The sequence below is a fragment of the Camarhynchus parvulus genome, chromosome 4, assembly GCF_901933205.1.
Source record: "Camarhynchus parvulus chromosome 4, STF_HiC, whole genome shotgun sequence".
NCBI lineage: Eukaryota > Metazoa > Chordata > Aves > Passeriformes > Thraupidae > Camarhynchus > Camarhynchus parvulus.
Window position 1 is genome coordinate 27,019,710 of NC_044574.1, and position 18,365 is coordinate 27,038,074.

At 35.5% G+C, this 18,365-nt stretch overlaps 1 protein-coding gene across 2 annotated transcripts in view; it reads left to right on the forward strand.

Annotated features, from left to right (window-relative positions):
• Window positions 1-18,365, forward strand: part of FIP1L1 (factor interacting with PAPOLA and CPSF1) — a 37,686-nt gene that overhangs the window by 1,216 nt on the left and 18,105 nt on the right. Inside the window, exons 3-11 of one of the 2 annotated variants that reach the window (XM_030946851.1) lie at window positions 2,115-2,172; window positions 4,820-4,923; window positions 7,159-7,220; window positions 7,419-7,526; window positions 8,668-8,798; window positions 9,076-9,144; window positions 11,405-11,514; window positions 17,101-17,194; window positions 18,180-18,333. In XM_030946851.1, the coding sequence (XP_030802711.1) occupies window positions 2,115-2,172; window positions 4,820-4,923; window positions 7,159-7,220; window positions 7,419-7,526; window positions 8,668-8,798; window positions 9,076-9,144; window positions 11,405-11,514; window positions 17,101-17,194; window positions 18,180-18,333 (890 nt within the window). The remainder of the gene's footprint in view (window positions 1-2,114; window positions 2,173-4,819; window positions 4,924-7,158; window positions 7,221-7,418; window positions 7,527-8,667; window positions 8,799-9,075; window positions 9,145-11,404; window positions 11,515-17,100; window positions 17,195-18,179; window positions 18,334-18,365) is intronic. The other variant, XM_030946852.1, reaches the window with a different exon arrangement.

Consider the following 18,365-nt stretch of genomic DNA (forward strand, 5'->3'; position numbering starts at 1 on the left):
CACAAAATGCCAACGGGTCTTTTATTTTTGTAATCACTGTGCTTTGTGATCTTAAGGATGGATCAGGACTTGTTTGAGATAATTTAGCAACTGAAAAACATCCTGTCTCCCAAGGAGTTTGCAGTGCAGTTGCAAAAACAGGAATACAGGGAAGCAGTGTAAGATTACCAGGTAGTCTGATGTACAGATCACATCTGGTTAGGCTTGCAGGCAGGATTGGCTTGTTGGGTTTTTTTAACCAGTAAGACAGTATTTCAAAGAAACTTAGAGAAACTTAGGAACACTTTGGAAGTATTTGAGGGGAACCTGCTTGAGTTACAAAGAGCTGTATGAGGGCACAAAGATGATCCCTTGAAAATCTAACAAAGTTAATGGAGGTTAGTAACGAGGACTGACTGGAAAAGGGAATCAGTCACTTGTGCTAAATGGAGGAAATTCTCATAACTGGTAAAATATGAAAATTATTGGTTGTTGAGGTATATTAAACAAATAGAGGGAAAATCAATATGTGAAAACATACATTCTTATTTTCTGTAGGTGTTTCTATTTTTTCAGTGAGAACTCTTGCATTTGGTTAGCCTTGGTGGACTGCTTCTTCATAAGCTTGCTCAGTTGCTCTTTTGAACTCATGTCAACTTTGACAAGCACAGAATGACAAAGCAGTAATTACCTCCACCACCTGACTATACATGATATCATTGTGAAGCAGCTAGAGGTGTGACTATTTGATTCCCATTATTTCTGTATTATAAGAAACAGAGTTGTTTTCTTTCACATTTTCCGTGTCACTTAACAGGTTTTTGGACCTCTGTTGCGTTTGTCTTGAATCTTGTCTCTTCAGGACTAAGAATTCTAGTTATTTATTTGCGCTTTATTTAGAGGCTATTTCATAGGCATTGATTCCTTATGTTCTGTTACCTTTTATTGACCTGGCATGTTTGTCACTACTACTGTTACTTAGGAAAATGACTTGCATGGAGGCCAAAATGAACTTTAGAAACAGTACCCCAGTTTTTGGTTAGTAGTGTCTACCTTGGCATTTGGCTGTTGCAATGCATAGTTTTGGACAAAAAGCATAACAAACACTAACTTACCCATCTTAGGAGTTTTGTTTGGAACTGTGGAAGTATGGGGACAGTTCAGCTGTTAAAAGTTTTGGTCTCTGGCCTCTCAGTTTTGGTATTGTTTGTATATACAGAAATTGTGATGTGTTATTCAGGTTCTGTACCTAGTCTGTCATTTTACCTGGTGATGAAGTGAAATGATCAAGCTTGAATCCTGAGGCAATAGCTGGGCTGTATTGGCTGCAGTGCTCACGGGTGTGTTGCACAGAGTATGGGGTTTGATTCATTCCATTCAATAAAAGTTGGCAATTGCACACTGTTTCAGTACCTTTTCAGTGAAAGAATATTGTTTCTAGATGGCTCCCTGCTTACTCTGCTATTTGGGGTGCAACATCCTAACAGCAAATGGGACTGTGAAAGTTAAAATATTATTGTGTAGGAACAGCCCTAGGTAGGCTCAGTGAGACAGCTCATGTGCATGGATGTCACAGTACTCATTCTCTTAGATGGACCAGTAGTTTTAAAATTTTTATGATTCTCAGTCTACAGTTGAATATAATTGAATTAGTCATTGCATTGTAACCATTCCATATGGTAGAAGAAAATTTCACGATGGTGATGTAGGAATTCTGTTTCAGTGAGACGTTACCTGTGGGTGTTTAAATGCTTTTTTTTCCATTATGTCTTTGGAAAGTGTCAGTCTGCAGGGAAAAAAAAATCCAAACAACTTATTCTCCCTTCATATGTTACAAAGTATTTCAGTTTGATTTCAAAGGAAGATCCAAGTGTAGTGCCTCATTGCTTCCAACTATTATACAAACATCTAGTTAGTATTATTTATGATAGCTAAATATTGGTAATATAAAGTTATAGTCATCTCAGGTTTTTTTTAATAAGTCAACTTTGTTTTTTAATTAATGCCAAAGACAACTGGAGCTTTGCTTTTCATCTGGAATGATGAAGCAAAGCTTTTTTTTCATCATTAGCTGATACCTGCATGTGCATTAATAAATACCTAGTTTCACCTTTTCCTGTTTGTTTTTGTTTAAGTGTTCCACCTCCTCCTGGAAGTGAAGAGGAAGCTGCAGAAAATGGCGTTGTGAAAACGGTAGTTTTAAACATGTTTTTGAAATACTGTTTTAAAATGTTTTGATTTAATCACTTACTGGGAATTCATAATTTGACTAGGACTTATATTTAAATGAATTAATGCCTAAATGTGCACATTTTTTTTTTTTTCTAAAACATGTTTGTGAGCTGCAGAAACTGTAGAAATTACTAAATTAGGAAATCAAATTTCCAGCTAAGTCCAATTTTTAAATCTAATTTACAGAAAATAAGTAAATAGTACTCCCAGGTTTTTTGAGGGGGACAGAAGGACGATGCTTGAAGACACCTCTCTTTTCTCATAGATATCCTTTTCAAAATGATGGTTTGTTTTTTCTCAGTGATGAGAAAATAAAGTCCTCTGATCATTTTTCTTATTTTGGATATGATAGACAAAAAGGATTTGCAAAACTATGTGAAAGTGTGAACCAAGAGAAGAATTACACATGCTTTTCAGAGGCAATGTAACACTTATTTTGTAGTAGTCTTCAATGTTTAGTATGTCTGATAACATCGGTGTTAGTATGATGAAGGAAAGGACCAAGAAATTAAATTTACAGTTGCTGCGTTGGTTAAAGGATTCATGTTACTGTGCATGGGAAAAATTTAAGTGTGAGAAGTTCTATGAGAAAATTGCAGTTTTACTTCAGTGGGACTTTTTGACTTATATACTCCAAGAAATAACTTTAAATGGTGTAGAAACTGTTATTGAGATATTTGTGCAAGTTTCAAGGACTGGCCTCTTAGTGAAGTACTTTTTTTACAGTAACTCTAACACTTTATTTATGAACAGCATTACAGTGTGTTTAAAATTGGGGAAAAGTTATTAAAACCTTAATAAAAAAAAAGATATTAAAACCTTAATTTAAAAAACCAACTTATTTCAGTTGTATAAACTGATAGGCAACATAAAGTGCATCAAAGGTATTTGTATTTCTGGAAATCCTTATAGGCTCCATTTTCTTCTACTTGCATATTTTTACATTTTTTTTATCTATGTATAGCCTGGCGTTGTTAGGTTATCATTAGAATATCTCTGCAAGATTGAGAACTTATTGGTAAATGGTGTCCATGAATGTTCAGCAGCAGCTTAGAAGAATGGATGTTGTTCAAGTTGGTTGAATAGGAACAGGTGAATATTTCTGTGCGGAGGGAACTTAAAAATCATTGATTATAAGTGAAGTGGGTTTTGGTTGAAAAGGTACATTGTCCAGACAAAATTTTATTTCCTGTTTGATGCCTTTGTATTGGCATCTGTGTGGGTTGCCTGATGAGTGATGAATTTGCACTTTTCAGCCATGTGGAATTAAAAGACTGTCTTCAGCTGTCATTTACAGATTATCCATACTGATCTAGACTTGCCCCACCTTCCCTACCCCAAGAATAGACTCTTCATCATTATGAAATTATATTAGTGTTGTGTAGCAAGGATGAACTGCATGCCAACATCTTACCTTCTAAGGAGCTGTTGATTTTTGTTGATTTTTTTATGTACATGGCAACTTAATAGATGGTATAATAGACAAGGGCTGGAACCCAGCTGTGCATGGATAACTGTAGGCTGCTAGGGCAGAATCAGCTTAGCTTCGATGAGTTCAGCCTCTTGCTGAAGCATTCCAATATGTGAATAAGGGTGATTTGGTTGGAAAAGTTCATTTGGATTCCACAAAGTTTTTGAAGAAGTTCCTCACCAAAGGATTTCTAAAAACTGTGCAGTTACAAAATAAGTCCTGTGTGGGTAACTGATTGTAGCTGGTTTGTAGTAGATAGAAAACACAGGGTAGAAGTCAAGGTTCTATTTTCACAGTGAAGGAAAGTCACCTCCAGGGTGGATTCCCTGGAATTTTATGCTTAACCTGTGCTGTTTAATGTATTTACTTGGAAAAGAGCTAAGTTGTGAAACTAGGAGTTTTCTGATGATACAAAGTTAATCAAGATAGTGAGATCAAGGTCTAACTGTGAAGAACTGACTGGTTAATACATGGTTATTGAATTCTGCATAGAAAAAGGAGAGTGATGTTCATTGGGAGGAAAAAACCAGATCTACAAATAAAATGGTCTGAATTGATGATTACTGCTTAGGAGGGACATGTTTAGTGCTGTTTAGGCTGGAGCCTAAACAGCTCGGTGTATCATACAGCATACAGCGTGGTCTTGTATATGATTTTTCAGTCTGTTTGCTGAAATGTCTCAAGTATTTTGTGTAGCTTACTTACATAAGGAACTAAATAGATTTCTACAGTGTTCATCATCAGCTGGGAAAACATTTACTTGAGTTATGCTGAATATATAATTGATGATGGCAAGAAGCTAGTCTTCCATATCTTTTAGTCCTTTCCTGAATGACAGTGTAAGAATGGAACCAGTGTGTATGAGCTAGATAAAGAGAAGGAGGATATTAGATAATGGAAACTCTTTTATGCTTGAGAAACTGAACCTAGTATTAAAGACACTTCTCTATTTTGATCCAGATGTTTCAGATACTTGTAACCTCCTAAATTTGCTGTTAACGCTACTCAATTCTAATGTCTAGGAAGAGGAGAATTTTATTCTTTCAAAGCTTTCTAGAATGGATGGTTTTGTCTGGATTGTGTTTCCATTGTGAAGGTGACTGCTTTTTGTCTAAGCAATGACTTTTTCTTTTATAGAAGGTGACAGAGGCTGAGGATGACAGTGATAGTGATAGTGATGATGATGAAGATGATGTTCAAGTCACCATAGGGGATATTAAGACAGGAGCTCCACAGTTTAGGTAAGTTATTTGCAATCATTAACTGAGGAAACATTTGAGATTATGTTTAATTATAAATGCAGTCTCTTTAATGCTTGTCATTTATTTGCCTTTTTAATGTTTATATTTTTAATATTTTATCTTTGCCAAATACTTGCCATTTAATACTTGCCAAAAATGTCAGATTGTATGCACAATTACTGTCCATTAAGAACTTTGTTAGTTCTTTAACAGTGTTTTTAATGATACAGTGGCTTGAAAACAAGTGAAATGAAATCAGTGGAGTTCAAGGAAGAGTTCTATATAAGTTTAAATTGTGTTTTCAGATTTTGAGAAATAATTGTATTAAGTTTGTAAATGAGTGAGTTGTTTCTTATTAGGGAATGGCTATTTTATGGAGCATCATGGACAGTGACATTTTGATTGCAAAGGATAGAATGGCAAGAACATGAGAAGTGTTTGTCCCTCATCCTGTTTGTAGTGGATACAGTTCTAATTAGACCTTTGTTGTTTCAATCCCTATTGATGTTCTCAAATAAGATTTTAATGTACTTAAGGATGAAGCTGTGAGTCTCCGGAGATGATTTCTCAATATCATTGTTTGGACATTTATACTGATCTTGCTACTTTTGTTGCCCTGTATTCCTTCTGGCCTTGATAAAGGGCTTATTTTTTACTGAACACTTTCGTACAGTGCTAATTTTACCCAAAATTATGAAATAATATTTTTCATTGAACAGAAATTTTCTGAGGGACATGGTTTGCTTGTTTTTCTTGGCAATGCCAATATTTTTATGCTTATTAAAACCAGAGTTACTAGGGTGCCATTTCTTAAATTATAACAGGTCTGCAGGTGGGTCTGACTCATATATATTGTGTTTTTAACTTTAGAATACAGGTGATTTACTCCTGTTTGAAGCATAGTATTTTTAAACTTCCAGTATTTCATATTCTAAAATAATGTGCAAATGAATGTAATAGAAAAAGCACCAATTCTTTCAGTTCTTTATTTTTCTGCTTTCAGTAACTTGCAGTATTCTTGTGGTGTAGGCAGTGGCTTCAAACTTTGTGGTACTAAAGCAAAACTAGATTTATATTCTCAGTGAATTTGCTGATGCTCTTTCCATGTATGCAGGAAACAATGAGCAGGTGATCCTAAATCTAATTAGAGTAGAAAGTTTTATATAGAAATGCCTGTCTTCTGAAAAATCTTTTCTGCATGAATTAGACAGAAAGTTCACAGAAGTGCAGAAATCTAAAACAAACTGAACATTATTGTACATTTTAACTGCAGTAGAACAAGTCTGTTTTATATGATTAAACGGTTTTTCATATAGTAGTCAACCGCAGTTTAAAAATCCTGATAGATTTGTTTCACAAAATCATGAACAAATACAGCGTGGCAGATCAGCAGGTTAAATGTTTTGTGTCAGTTTTATGCTGTTCTAGCACTTGAAAGAAAACTAGCACTGCATGGAAGTGGATACTGTAAACTATACCCTGACCTTGTAATTATATGCAAATCTCATGATGTATATGGGTCGCCTGTGAGGATAAGTTACATTACACACAAATGGTAGGGAGAGCTAGCTCTTAATTTTACAAATGAACAATACTGTGATTCCTAAGGTAGTTAAATCTATTCAGTAGTTAGGTTTCCAAGTTTTTTGAAGAAAGCTCTCAAGTATTTTAGAAAGTGAAAAATTACATACTTTTCTGGTGTTCACAAGGATAGATGATTACTAGAAGTGCGTTGAAACAGCACTTCAGTCATTTTAGAGAAATGCTTGTATTTTTCAGTTCTGTACAGATTAAATTGAATGATTATGAAAAGATAAAATGATCCATCTAAACCCTTCCTTTTGTTTTTATTTATTTTGTTTTTACTCTAATCCCCAGACTGTCATCTGTATCCCTAAATGAACTGCATTTTTCCTTTCTCTTTCTTCTTCTGGTTCTGTCCATTCTTGTTTCTATCAAGGTCTTTATCCTTTCAACTCAGGAAGAGTGACTGGGACTTGCTTCACTACTGTTTATTAGTTGGAGAAGTTGCTACTGAGCATAGAAAGGTACTCTCTCTTCCTCCTAGGCTGATCTCTTTACCTTTACAGTTACCAGCTTGGAAAGCTAGAGATTCAGGATGGTGATTGAGCCTGGGTCAAATATGTTTCTGGATCTAGCTATCTCTTGTTTTGTGTTTTCTTCTGGTTTAAAAGTTTTCTTTGTCTGATTCAGTTTTTTCTTAATTTCTTGAAGTTATGGAGCAGCACCTGTGAATCTCAATATTAAAGCAGGAGGACGAGCTTATGGATCTTCTGGTAAGAAAATTTACACAGTAATATTAGTAAAAAAACCCAACTGGATATTGGTTTGGATTAAGGAAATAATTGTTTCTTTTAAAACTTCTTGATAAATTTGTCTGGCTTTTAATTTATTTTTTATTATTCTAAGTGTAATGATACTGATAAAATTCCATTTTGTAGAGACAGAAGGCTCTAACTAACTTTTCTTCACAGGTGCAAAAGTTAAGGGACTGGATCTAGATGCACCAGGGAGTATTAATGGTGTGCCACTTCTGGAAGTAGATTTAGATTCTTTTGAAGATAAACCTTGGAGAAAGCCAGGTAATGTCTGGTTTATGTTCACTGATACATAGGTGTTAAGTAGGTTATTTTAATAGTTGTTTCTGTTGACTGCATGTAGATGTCATCTTACCTGTCCCTCAGAGGTGCTGTACGGCATAATTTGAAAAAAGCAACTATGTTACTTGTTGCCTTCCCACTGTGCCACAGAGTGCTTGGGTGTGCCGTGTTTGTTAGTATACATCCCCATCACACATCAGGAGAAAGAGATAGGCCATATTTTTAATACATGTGTATCCTGAGCTCTTCTTGGAAATCTGTGTTCCTGTGGAGATTTCTGCCATTGCTCTGTGCCATGGAACACAAGATAAAGCAAAATGTGCAAAATAGTTCTGGCATGTTTTAGCATGAAGAATGGTGAAGTGTAAATGCTTGTGCTAGGTTATGTTCATGCATAGACATCCATGAGCTTTGAATAAGACACTGGGACTTGCTGCAAAGACTTTCCATGAGGCTCCTCTGTATTGTCTTGTTTACTCAAGTGATTTGTCCAGACTTTTCTAATTTTACCAACGTTGATTTGGTTTTTTAGTACCAGTACATCTTGCTGCTGCATATAGGTTTTTTCTTGTGTTTGTATATTGCTATGGTAATACAAATAGTGTCTGCAAAATGGAAAAAAAGAGAAGCCTTTGATGATTATCTGGTGTTTGAAATGTTAGCTGTATTAAATATATTCTCTGCATTTGAGTTACAGCTGTTCTCTCTTACCCTAAAAATACTTCATGGCATCATATGAAACTAGGAGCCAAAACAAAGTGAGACGTCAAATACAGAACAAGCAAAACAAAAGAGAGCGGTTCTTCACTGAACATAAAGCAAATCTATAGATATTATATTTATCTTGTTGTAAAGATATGGGGGATTATAATATCCCATGATATTCTCTACCCTTGGTCCCCATGTCATGATGCTAGGCAAGTTAGTGTTTCTGACTAAATATTAATGGTTTTACAATCTTAGGAATGAGTACTCTGTCTATTGATGAATTGTACATTTCAGTTGTGCTTTTTAGATCAATACCTAATCAGTTTTGATGATATAAGTACAGGTGTATTTATTTTTAGTGGAGGAAGGATGAACTTCGTAATGTCCTAAAAAACCTATGCTTCTCTTCTTAAAGGGGCTGATCTCTCAGATTATTTTAACTATGGCTTCAATGAAGATACCTGGAAAGCTTACTGTGAAAAACAAAAGAGAATACGAATGGGTCTTGAAATTTTGCCAGTTACCTCAACCACAAATAAAATTACGGTAAATAGTGCTTTTTTTGTATTGTACATGGTTTTTTTTCCCTGTAAAGCTGCTTGTGTGTCATAAGCTTGTTCTGCCCAGTTTAGTACATTTGTTAGAGTTTGCACCTGACTCCCTTCCCTAAACCTTGAGTGTTACTGTGTTGCTTCACTGGCAGTTTGTGTGGACAGTGTGACAGACAGCTACAGCTACATTGCATCTGTACCTTTATTGAGACTGTGGCCCATCATTTCAGAATTGTGTGGTATCTTAATGGGCAATGTGTTATTTAACTTAGGCTGAAGACAAAGCTATGGAACTAAGACCAAGTGCAGAGGTTCTCGATGGCAGATACCATCTTTTAAAGGTGAATTTTAGTAAAATTTTGTTGGTTACTCTCATTTTTCTTGGGTATTGCCTCCCATGCCAGCACAGACTGATAGAAGAACAACTGATATGGACGCAGCCATTATTTCATACTCTCATCCTACATCAGTGACTTTCTGTGTATGTCACAAAATGTGGATTAAAAACTGTTGCTTTGTTCATCACTCTTCTGCGAGCATGTGAGTTAGTGGCTTGGTGAACTAACAAATTTCCCAGTGAAATTAATTTTTCTTGATATGATGGTTTATTTGTAGTTGTAGTGTGTTCATTTGTGCAGATTAAGGGATTTGTGCAGATGTGGTGGGGAAGCTTTTGTAGATTATGGCATGTTTGTTTTTCCTATGGCATTGTAGCTCTTACTACAATGTTTTGTAACAGTTACCCTTGACAGCTCTGATAAGAAAATCAGTCTTCCATATTTTTTTGTTACCCTTCTGCGGTTAGCTAACAATTAATCGAGTTATGTATAATAATTTTTCCATTCAGAAATGCTGGTTTTCAGAGAGTAGAAAGACCTACATGACAGCATTTATCTTAAGGATTGAACTTTTTTTTTATTTTCTCAGTTTCTCATTTATGTCTTTGATATTAAACTTAAAACTATACCACAAAGGTTATTTATTTTACCTATTCTTAGTATGTAGTCATTTTTGTTCTTGAACTGTCTTTGAAGTGACTTGGAACAGTTTCTTTCTCCTGTGTACTCCTGTCAGTTGCAGATACAGAACTGTCAATTGCAGATGGGAGTTTTTCTCTTATGTGCTACTTGAGGATATTCAATTATTTTGATTTTATTTTAGCAAGAAAGGATCAGCAGGTTTCTGGGGCTTTATACCTTTCTCAGGTATCATTATAATAGTGCTATAGGAAGCAGAAATAGTGGACAATAGGAGTTAAAATTTGCAACTGACTGTAATCTCAAACTTTTCTGAAATGTTCTGAAGGAAAAAGGATAAGTAGTCCAATCCAAAACTTCCCCTATTTCCAGCTCAGTACTGACTCTGGTGATCAAACAGTACAGGTAATAATGGCGTTGCAAGAGTTTGTCATGTTTTAAAAGGAGTTTAAATTTAATTATTCATTTCATTAACTTTTTTCCTTCTCTTCTGAAACAGTCTCATGTAATTCCCATTATATTTACGTGTAATTTATATTAATCTCCTGTAACAAGCAAGAATGTCTCCTACATTTTCCAATTGCTCATTAATTTGTAGAAGTCTTTTTCAGATAAATACTTTGACCTTTTCCACTCATATTTCTGGATAGGAAACATTAATTCAATTTTTAATGAATTTTAACTATTTATGTGCATTTTTATGGGTTTGGAAAAGATGTGCCCATGTTTAGAAGTGAGGTTCTGCAGAAACATAGTAGTTCACTTGCCTACAAGCTGTGAGATCACAGCTTATACAAGGTTATAGCATGAGTGAACTAGCTACATAGAGTGGTGTAGCAGGTACAGTGGGAGTGATTTTAAAAATTGAATCACTGTATATTTGTGTTTAATACTAACCCATACAGGTTTTTCTTTCACATGTAGCTGCTGCTGAACAAAACAATACTTGATGTACTCGCACCAAAGGTTTCGCATAGCTTTAATGGTGTCTTTAATAAAAGAAATGTCTGGAATTTTGCAGTACTTCAGCAACAGCAGGATGTTTCTGAAGTATTCAGTCTGAACTAAGGAAAAGTCTTTTGCAGTTTGCACAACCCAGAGTTGAGATGACTTCCTGGTATGACTAAGAAATCAAGTGGTTACTAGATCTCACAATCAGTGAGGGAGATTGAGAATCCATTCAAGTTTCTTGTCTCATGGTTTGCTGATAGTGGATAGCAGGCTTGTTAGATATCTTTGTTAAGATTATGAAAAGTTTTTTACATAAGTGTTCCTCTTTTAAAATTCAAGATGTAATTTGGTTCATACAGGAAATTCTTCAAGAAAATTAGTTTGGTCTGTTCACGTACAAATGAAATGCTTGGAAAATAAATATTTAAGCTGTCTAATCTTCTATAACAATTCATTCTCTGGCATATTGATTCTTATATATATATATCAAACACAGTACTTAAATAATACCTCACTAAAAAATACATAATTTTGCTAGTTGTGCAGAGATGAGAGTTTTTGAAATTCTGAATAAAGTTGGACTTACTTTCTTTTGGTATTGGCTGTGTGTTTGTTGAGTGTTGGAGCTACTGCACTTGCGAGGATAAACTAATAATGAAACATTATTTTGAAGGTACAGCAAGGCAGAACTGGAAATTTGGAGAAAGAATTGGCAGTGCAGTCGACCAAACCTGATTTCACATCTCCTCCTGCCTTATTCAAATCAGGAATTCCAACAAACAGGTCAGTTAGCTGTAACTCATGACCAAATAACTCTTTGTACTGTTACCTCTATGTCTTTGAAGTTTACAATTTTTGTAAGAAAAAAAAAGGAAAATATGTTTTTGTAACAGGTAATAAAAGGGTAGAGATATCCTTATCACATTTACCATAATCATATGAGTCCTATACTACCTTCTTGGCTCTTTGGGAAGAAGTAGAGGAAAAGGGGAGAAAAAACAGCGGGACCAAGTAACAAGACAGTTACAAAAATCTATTTGTTGATTTATGACACTGTTTTCTGTGTATAATTAAATTTGCCATCATAATACTTCTGGTTAGGGTCCTTATGAGTATTTTAACTAACTTATTTTTTCAGTTAAACAAGATGGAATCTGACAGCTATAACTTTAACAAGTGGAGGAATTCCTGGAACTAGTCTCTTTCCTGCAAGGCAGCTTTGGTTTCTCCATATTTGAATATTTTATTATACTTTCTTCGAAAATTAGAGAAAGTATTTCCTTACTGAGTTCCTTCTCCCAGGCCCAGGCTTTAATAAGTTCTGTCTTCTGTATCTAAGCCACTGCTGTTTGTTATCTGGCACTTGGCTTAGGATGAATCCATGCTTCTACTTTACTTGAGTTATTTAGTGATCCTGTCTAGAAGTTTTGGTTCTGTGCAAATTAAAAGCCCTTATATTGCATCATATTACAAACAATGGTAAGAAAGGTAGAACAGGTTGTTCATTGGACACTTTGGTTGTCAGCCATTAAAGATTAGGAGCTATGGCCCATCTTTAGCACTGCATCCATAAGTGCCTTGACTAATTTAGAGGCACTTGTGTTCAGTTATTCCATCCTGTAAGAGTCAGTTCAACACCCAAATGTGTTTGTCTTGGGGGGAGGGTTGGGGGTGGGGGGCAGGAGGAAGTCAATCATAGCCTTGCCTGTATTTTTCTTTCACTTCTAGAATATTCCTTCTGGTAGCCTAAACTTTTCTCTGAGCTATCAGGTTATGCTGCTCTGTGTTTAGTAGATTTTAGTTCTGTTTGTCTGTTTTTCTTAGTCAAAAGAAATGAGAAGAGTTTTCCAAACTTTGTGCTAACCCTGTAACTACTTTTAAAATTTTCTTTTCTGAATTGCTTTCAATGTATGATATTCTTGTAACAGAGTTCTCAAACTGGAATGTATTGTTCACAGGGTAAGGATTCCAAATCTATGTCTAGCATAGGTTTTGTTACAAGATTTCAATTCTTTGTTTATCTCAGTTGTGGACAGAAAACCTCTAAACTACTTTCGGAATAATTAACAACCAGGATATTAAAATGTAGTTAGGTTGAAAGTTGTAGAAAAAATGCATTGTGTAGATTATTTGGTTGTGTGAAATTTGCAGGTGTGATGACTGTGTCACTTCCTGACATTTATTTTGAGGTATCACTTTGTGGCATATCACTTTGACAATTGTATCGCTTGTGCATTCCATTGGTAGAATAGGTTGTGTTGTATGTATTTGGTGTGAATACTGTAATTGTAAGTTGTTACAATGACAAAACTGACATCTTCCCTTATTTAATACCTGCTTCCATGGATACACTTGCTTAAAATATATTATTCTGTAAAGAAAGGTATTTCTACCAAGTGGCCAGAAGAGGTTTTGAAAGAAAACTGTATGCTCAGAAGTCTGAGTAACTCAATGAGAATATATATTGAGTCTATGAGAATATATATTAGCTGTGTGGATTTTATATATTTCTACATTAATGACTTATCCATAATGCATCTACTATTTTCTGTTTCTAAGTGCCTGTATTATTAACCTGTATAACCAGATAATGTTTTAGGGGTTGGACTAATTTCTTTCTTTAGTTAAGAGTTTATTATTTAAAATAATTGCCTTTATGCCATGTGGTATTTGCAATAGCCTTGTTGAGAAATTGCTGGAAGCATTTCCAGAGAAGTTCCAGAGAAATTAGCTCATCAGTGTAGTGGGCTATTTATCAGCTTTATCTGTGCTTATGGCTTTCTGTAAACAGATATTTTAAAGAAAATGGATTTCTGATCTTTTATTTCCATGAAAAATACCAGTTCAGCCTTGCAAGACTAAGTGATGGAAACTCAGGTGTTATTTTGAAAAAAAGTGTGTTTTTATACAAATGGTTTCTTTAGCAAATCTGTTAGGTTCTTATTCATATCAGTTAGTGGTGAGCTCAGCAAAGCTGAGGCTGTCCTCAAGAGGAGGAAAATAAACCATGAAATACATAAGCAAAACAAGAAAGAAGAGAAGAAATATTGAAGCATATTATAATTCCATACATATTAGACTATACTATAAGTCTACTGAACAAATGTGGCATCCCATAGTTAGTCTGATTCTGAAGAGTCATATGGGGGTGTTCCAAAAAGCAGCTTATTTATTTTATCTGTGGTAAGGATAGGGATTTTTGAAGGTATGAACTTGGAAAATAACTGGGTTTGCCTTCTTTTTTTCTTCTTTTCTCCCCCTCTTTCTCTTTGCTCTGTAAAATCTAAGCTGAGCTTGCCAAATGAGATTGAGTTATCTTTCTGAATTAATCTCCATGAAAGTGATATTCTCAGTGTAAATAGCTCATAAATAACCATTCTCTAATTAGAGTGAGATAACTCAGAGTTGCTGGAATGTTCCTTTCAAGCTACACTTTGTATGAACTCTGCTGTGGGTTCATGTGCATCCCACACATGTGGATTGCCTTTTTATGTTTCAGAGGATCCGTTGGGAATGCATCTGTATCCCAGGTGCCTCGATCACGTAAGGGACAGACCAAGCCCTTCCCTTTCTTTGCTTACAGCACTGAGACAGAAACTCAGTCTTGCCTGCTACTTATCACAACTCTTATTTAATGTCTAGGGAGTTGTGGAAGTTTCTCCTTGTGCCATCTTGCTGTGACTTAATATGTGTGTCACTTAACATGTGATTGGAGGTGTCATCTGCTGCTTCGTTTGCAACTGAATCTATGCTTTCTCTAGTTCAATTTCAAACTCTTTTAGTGAAATTCTCGATGAAATTGTTATTGCAATCTTGGAAATAGAGAATTTGTCAAGTTCAAGGTATGATGGCAAAATCCATCATTATGAAAAATAATATCTTGGCAGTTGTTGGGAAGAACAGTGGACATAACACTATACAGCATTATTTAAATTATAAATATAAAGTATAATCTCATTGAGATTGAGTGAACACAGGTATATGCTTCAGAATCTAAAAAAATTAAGTGAAACTGTTTATTTCAGAAAAATTGATGCCTAGGAGCCAACTAATTGGTAGTCTGGGTTTGCTTCATTTGATACTGCAGTGGTGTGTTTGGGCTGCTTCCGAACCCAGAATTAACATTATTGTAATACAGTTGGGGCATATATTGCTTTTAATGCCCCATACTCTTGCATTGGTGACATTGTGTGTGTTTTCAGTGCTGATTCTAAGAGTTGCTGGCAGTGTGCAGCAGTAAACAGGACAAGAGAGGAAGAGTCTTAATTCTGCTGTGTACATCACTCCCAAGTGGAAGTCCTGTAAATCAGTGGTGTGAGCCAGGCAGGGACTTCGTACTGTAGGAGTGTTATACACAAGGACTAAAGCTAGGTAAACTGAATTTTCTAGGATATGGTTTAGATAATTAAGAGAGGGATACCAGTGATGGAAGAGAACAAGTGTCTTAGAACTCTCAAAACAAATGCACTGTCCTTGAAGACTAAGATGGTGAGAACATAGGTTTTAACAACTGTTTTATAATACCTATGTTCTTAATTCAGTTACTTAAAGCAAAATAATAATCCAGTGTAGCAGTACTGGAAGGCCATGCAAGACCACTGGGGAAGTTTAGAAAAGCAGATGTTGATTATTGGAACAATCTAACTTCTAGCATGGGGTATTGGAAGACCAGAGAGTTTCTGACACTTCCGTTGTATAGATATATTGCTGTGTAGTATATACTCTTTAATTGAAGGTATGTTCTTGGACTCTTGTACCATCGCACTGGTTTTGTTTGTTTTTTTAAAAATTCCAAACTGTTGTGCTTAATAAGCTTACTTTAACATCTGGGAGGAAGCTCTAAACCCAGATACTAAAAAGCTCAGAGGACAGGCATTTGTATCATCCTCAGTATGCAGTCTGCTGTGAAACTTCAGATAATCTCTGAGAGATCTGACTGTTACTTTATGCTCTAGTGTCTGCTGTGTCTTTTTCAGTTGCATTGCAATCTAGGTATCTGAGCAGTTGGAATCCAAGTTATCAGTCTGGCAGAACTCTGAGCTATAATTCCAATTTACAGTTGTTCTCCCTAATATTTGTATTTGTGTGGTTAGTAGTACACTAGACGCAAAAAAGACAAGAACTCCTGAAACTAGAAATATTTTTTGCTTTCTATGGATTTGTTTTCTGTGGAAATTTCAGGAAGGTTTTTTCCAGTCTTTTACTGTTCTATATCATGCTGTTGGTAAAAATTATCAGTTTCATCTACAGTGGTTTCCCTTATAGGTGAAACCACAGGTGAAAAACTGTGTCTCTTGCAGCTGAGGCCCAGATTTTGTACCTTTGTTTCTCTTAACCATGAGCACTGTCATTTTATTGCTCATTTTCTAACAAAGTTGACCCAGGTGAATCCTACTTTTTAACCTCTTTTAGAAGTCAACAGTGGCCTGCAGAGCAGGTAGAATCATGGAATGTTAAGGGGTTGGAATGGACCTAAAAGATCATTTAGCCCAACCTCCCCTGCCATGTGCAGGTACATCTCCCCCTAGACCAGGTTGCTCAAGGCCTTAGTCCAACCTGGTTTTTATAACTCTTATGCTGACAGATTTTGTTATATCTGCATAAAAGTTACACAATTTCTATAAACCTTGGTTTCTGGTATTTTAGGGCTGCAAACAGAAATAGTCACTATACTTGAGATTATTCCTCTCTTCAAAATAGTGATTCCTGTTGTCACAAACATCAGGCTTTAGTTTTACTAGGTGACATTCATACTTTGTCATATTTTGTCATATTTTCTGGTCTGATACCTGGAGTACTTCATTTGTGTCTGTGTATTCCTCTAAGGTTAATTTACTGAAGATTTTGAGAGATTGATTATACATTGAATTTTAGTGGTTTTGTTTTATGCTAATGTGTTTTCTTCTGCCTTATCTTTGTTTGATCTTCCATGGAATCCTTCATTATGGTTTCATGCAATTTAGAAAATACTTCTAATTAATAGTTTATAGCTGGTTTACATTAGATTTTTTGAGAAAGTTCTCCTTGATTTATTGTTGTCTTACTGAAGCTTTGTGATCTTTGTTTAGGTTTTTTTTTTGTAACAGCAAAGCAGAAGTACTGTCTTTTATGGGGGGGAAGGAGACTGCTGTGGAGTCAGCCTTTGTCTTTGCTTATGAAAGTCTTTTTTGCTGCATTGTTTAGTTCTGTACTCTTGCATAGTTCAGCAAATGTATCACCTTTAATGTTCTTCAGAAATAGTCTTTTGTGTTTTCTACAGAAGAAAGAAGAACTTGTGCCATTTAGAATGAGAGAAGTCCATAAGGCTTTTTTTCTCTCACCTTTTCTTTTTCTTCCCCCTTTTCTGATTCTGTTTGTCCTGTGTTGCAGGCGGATATCTGGCACAATAGATGTGATTGGACAGTCCATCACTATCAGCAGGGTGGAAGGACGACGGCGTGCTAATGAGAACAGCAACATACAGGTTTTACATTGCAGTTTTGCATTTTATTTTTGACTAAAAGACATTTTTGCTTTCCCCATAGCTTCTGACTAAAGCATCACTGGATGTGAATGAGTAACACATAAGTAACTTTAAGTCCCGAAATAAAGTTTTGGCAGTTACCGAAATATATTAAGATGAAGTATTTGATAAATTTCAAAAATGTTTTGGTATACCTCTTACTGAAAAGAAATGAGTGATATTGCAGACTTACAATCCAGGAGACAGCATTGACTCTGCTAGATCTGCATGGGATTGTGTTTTGTTTATGGAGTGAAAAGATAAATATTTGAACTCCCCATTTGTCCCCCTATTCCTGTCAGACACTAATGCTGGAAGTGAAAGCCTCCTTGTATGCAGTTTGAGAAATGCAGTCTTTTAAAAACAAGGAAGGAAGGAATAAATAGTTAATAAATAGCTGGTAGTAGTTTGTTTTTAATTATATTGTAGTACTTTACCAAAAATTACAAGATTAGTCTTTATGGTTTTAGTCTGGACTTTTATTATCCTGAGAAAGCAACTAAATCTATACAGATAGACTTCTGAAGAATTAGAGAGAAGGATCAGGGTTGCTTGGTGCTCCAGTTGCATTTCCATGCCAACTTAGGTTGAGGTTAAACAGTGAAAATAGTAAAGGATTGTAGTGCTGATATTGAAAGCATTACCATGTGTTTTTCATCTGATCTCAGAGTATTTAAGGAATTTATTATCTTGGGTTGTTTTCATGCTTCTCAGATTGATTTTTAAATATTTTCCATTATATAAATTTAAGGTGCTCTTAGACCTTTGAAGGTACTTGGCAAATAAGGGACCCTGAACATAGGTGTATGCAGGTAGAACTTACACCATCTGAATATGGGTCTTTAGATGTGAAGTGATACTTTCCTATTTTAGTAACTGAAGGAGAGGAAACCTGTCTTGTACTCTTTTCACAAAGCAATTGTAACTAGAGTTTGATATTTTACAGGTTCTCTCAGAACGCTCTAATCCTGAAGTAGACAGTTTTACCAAGCCACCTCCATTTTTCCCTCCAGGAGCTCCACCTACTCACCTTCCACCACCTCCTTTCCTCCCACCCCCTCCAACTGTCAGTACTGCTCCACCTCTGATTCCCCCACCAGGTAAATATCCTGCACTATATAGGATGTGGATA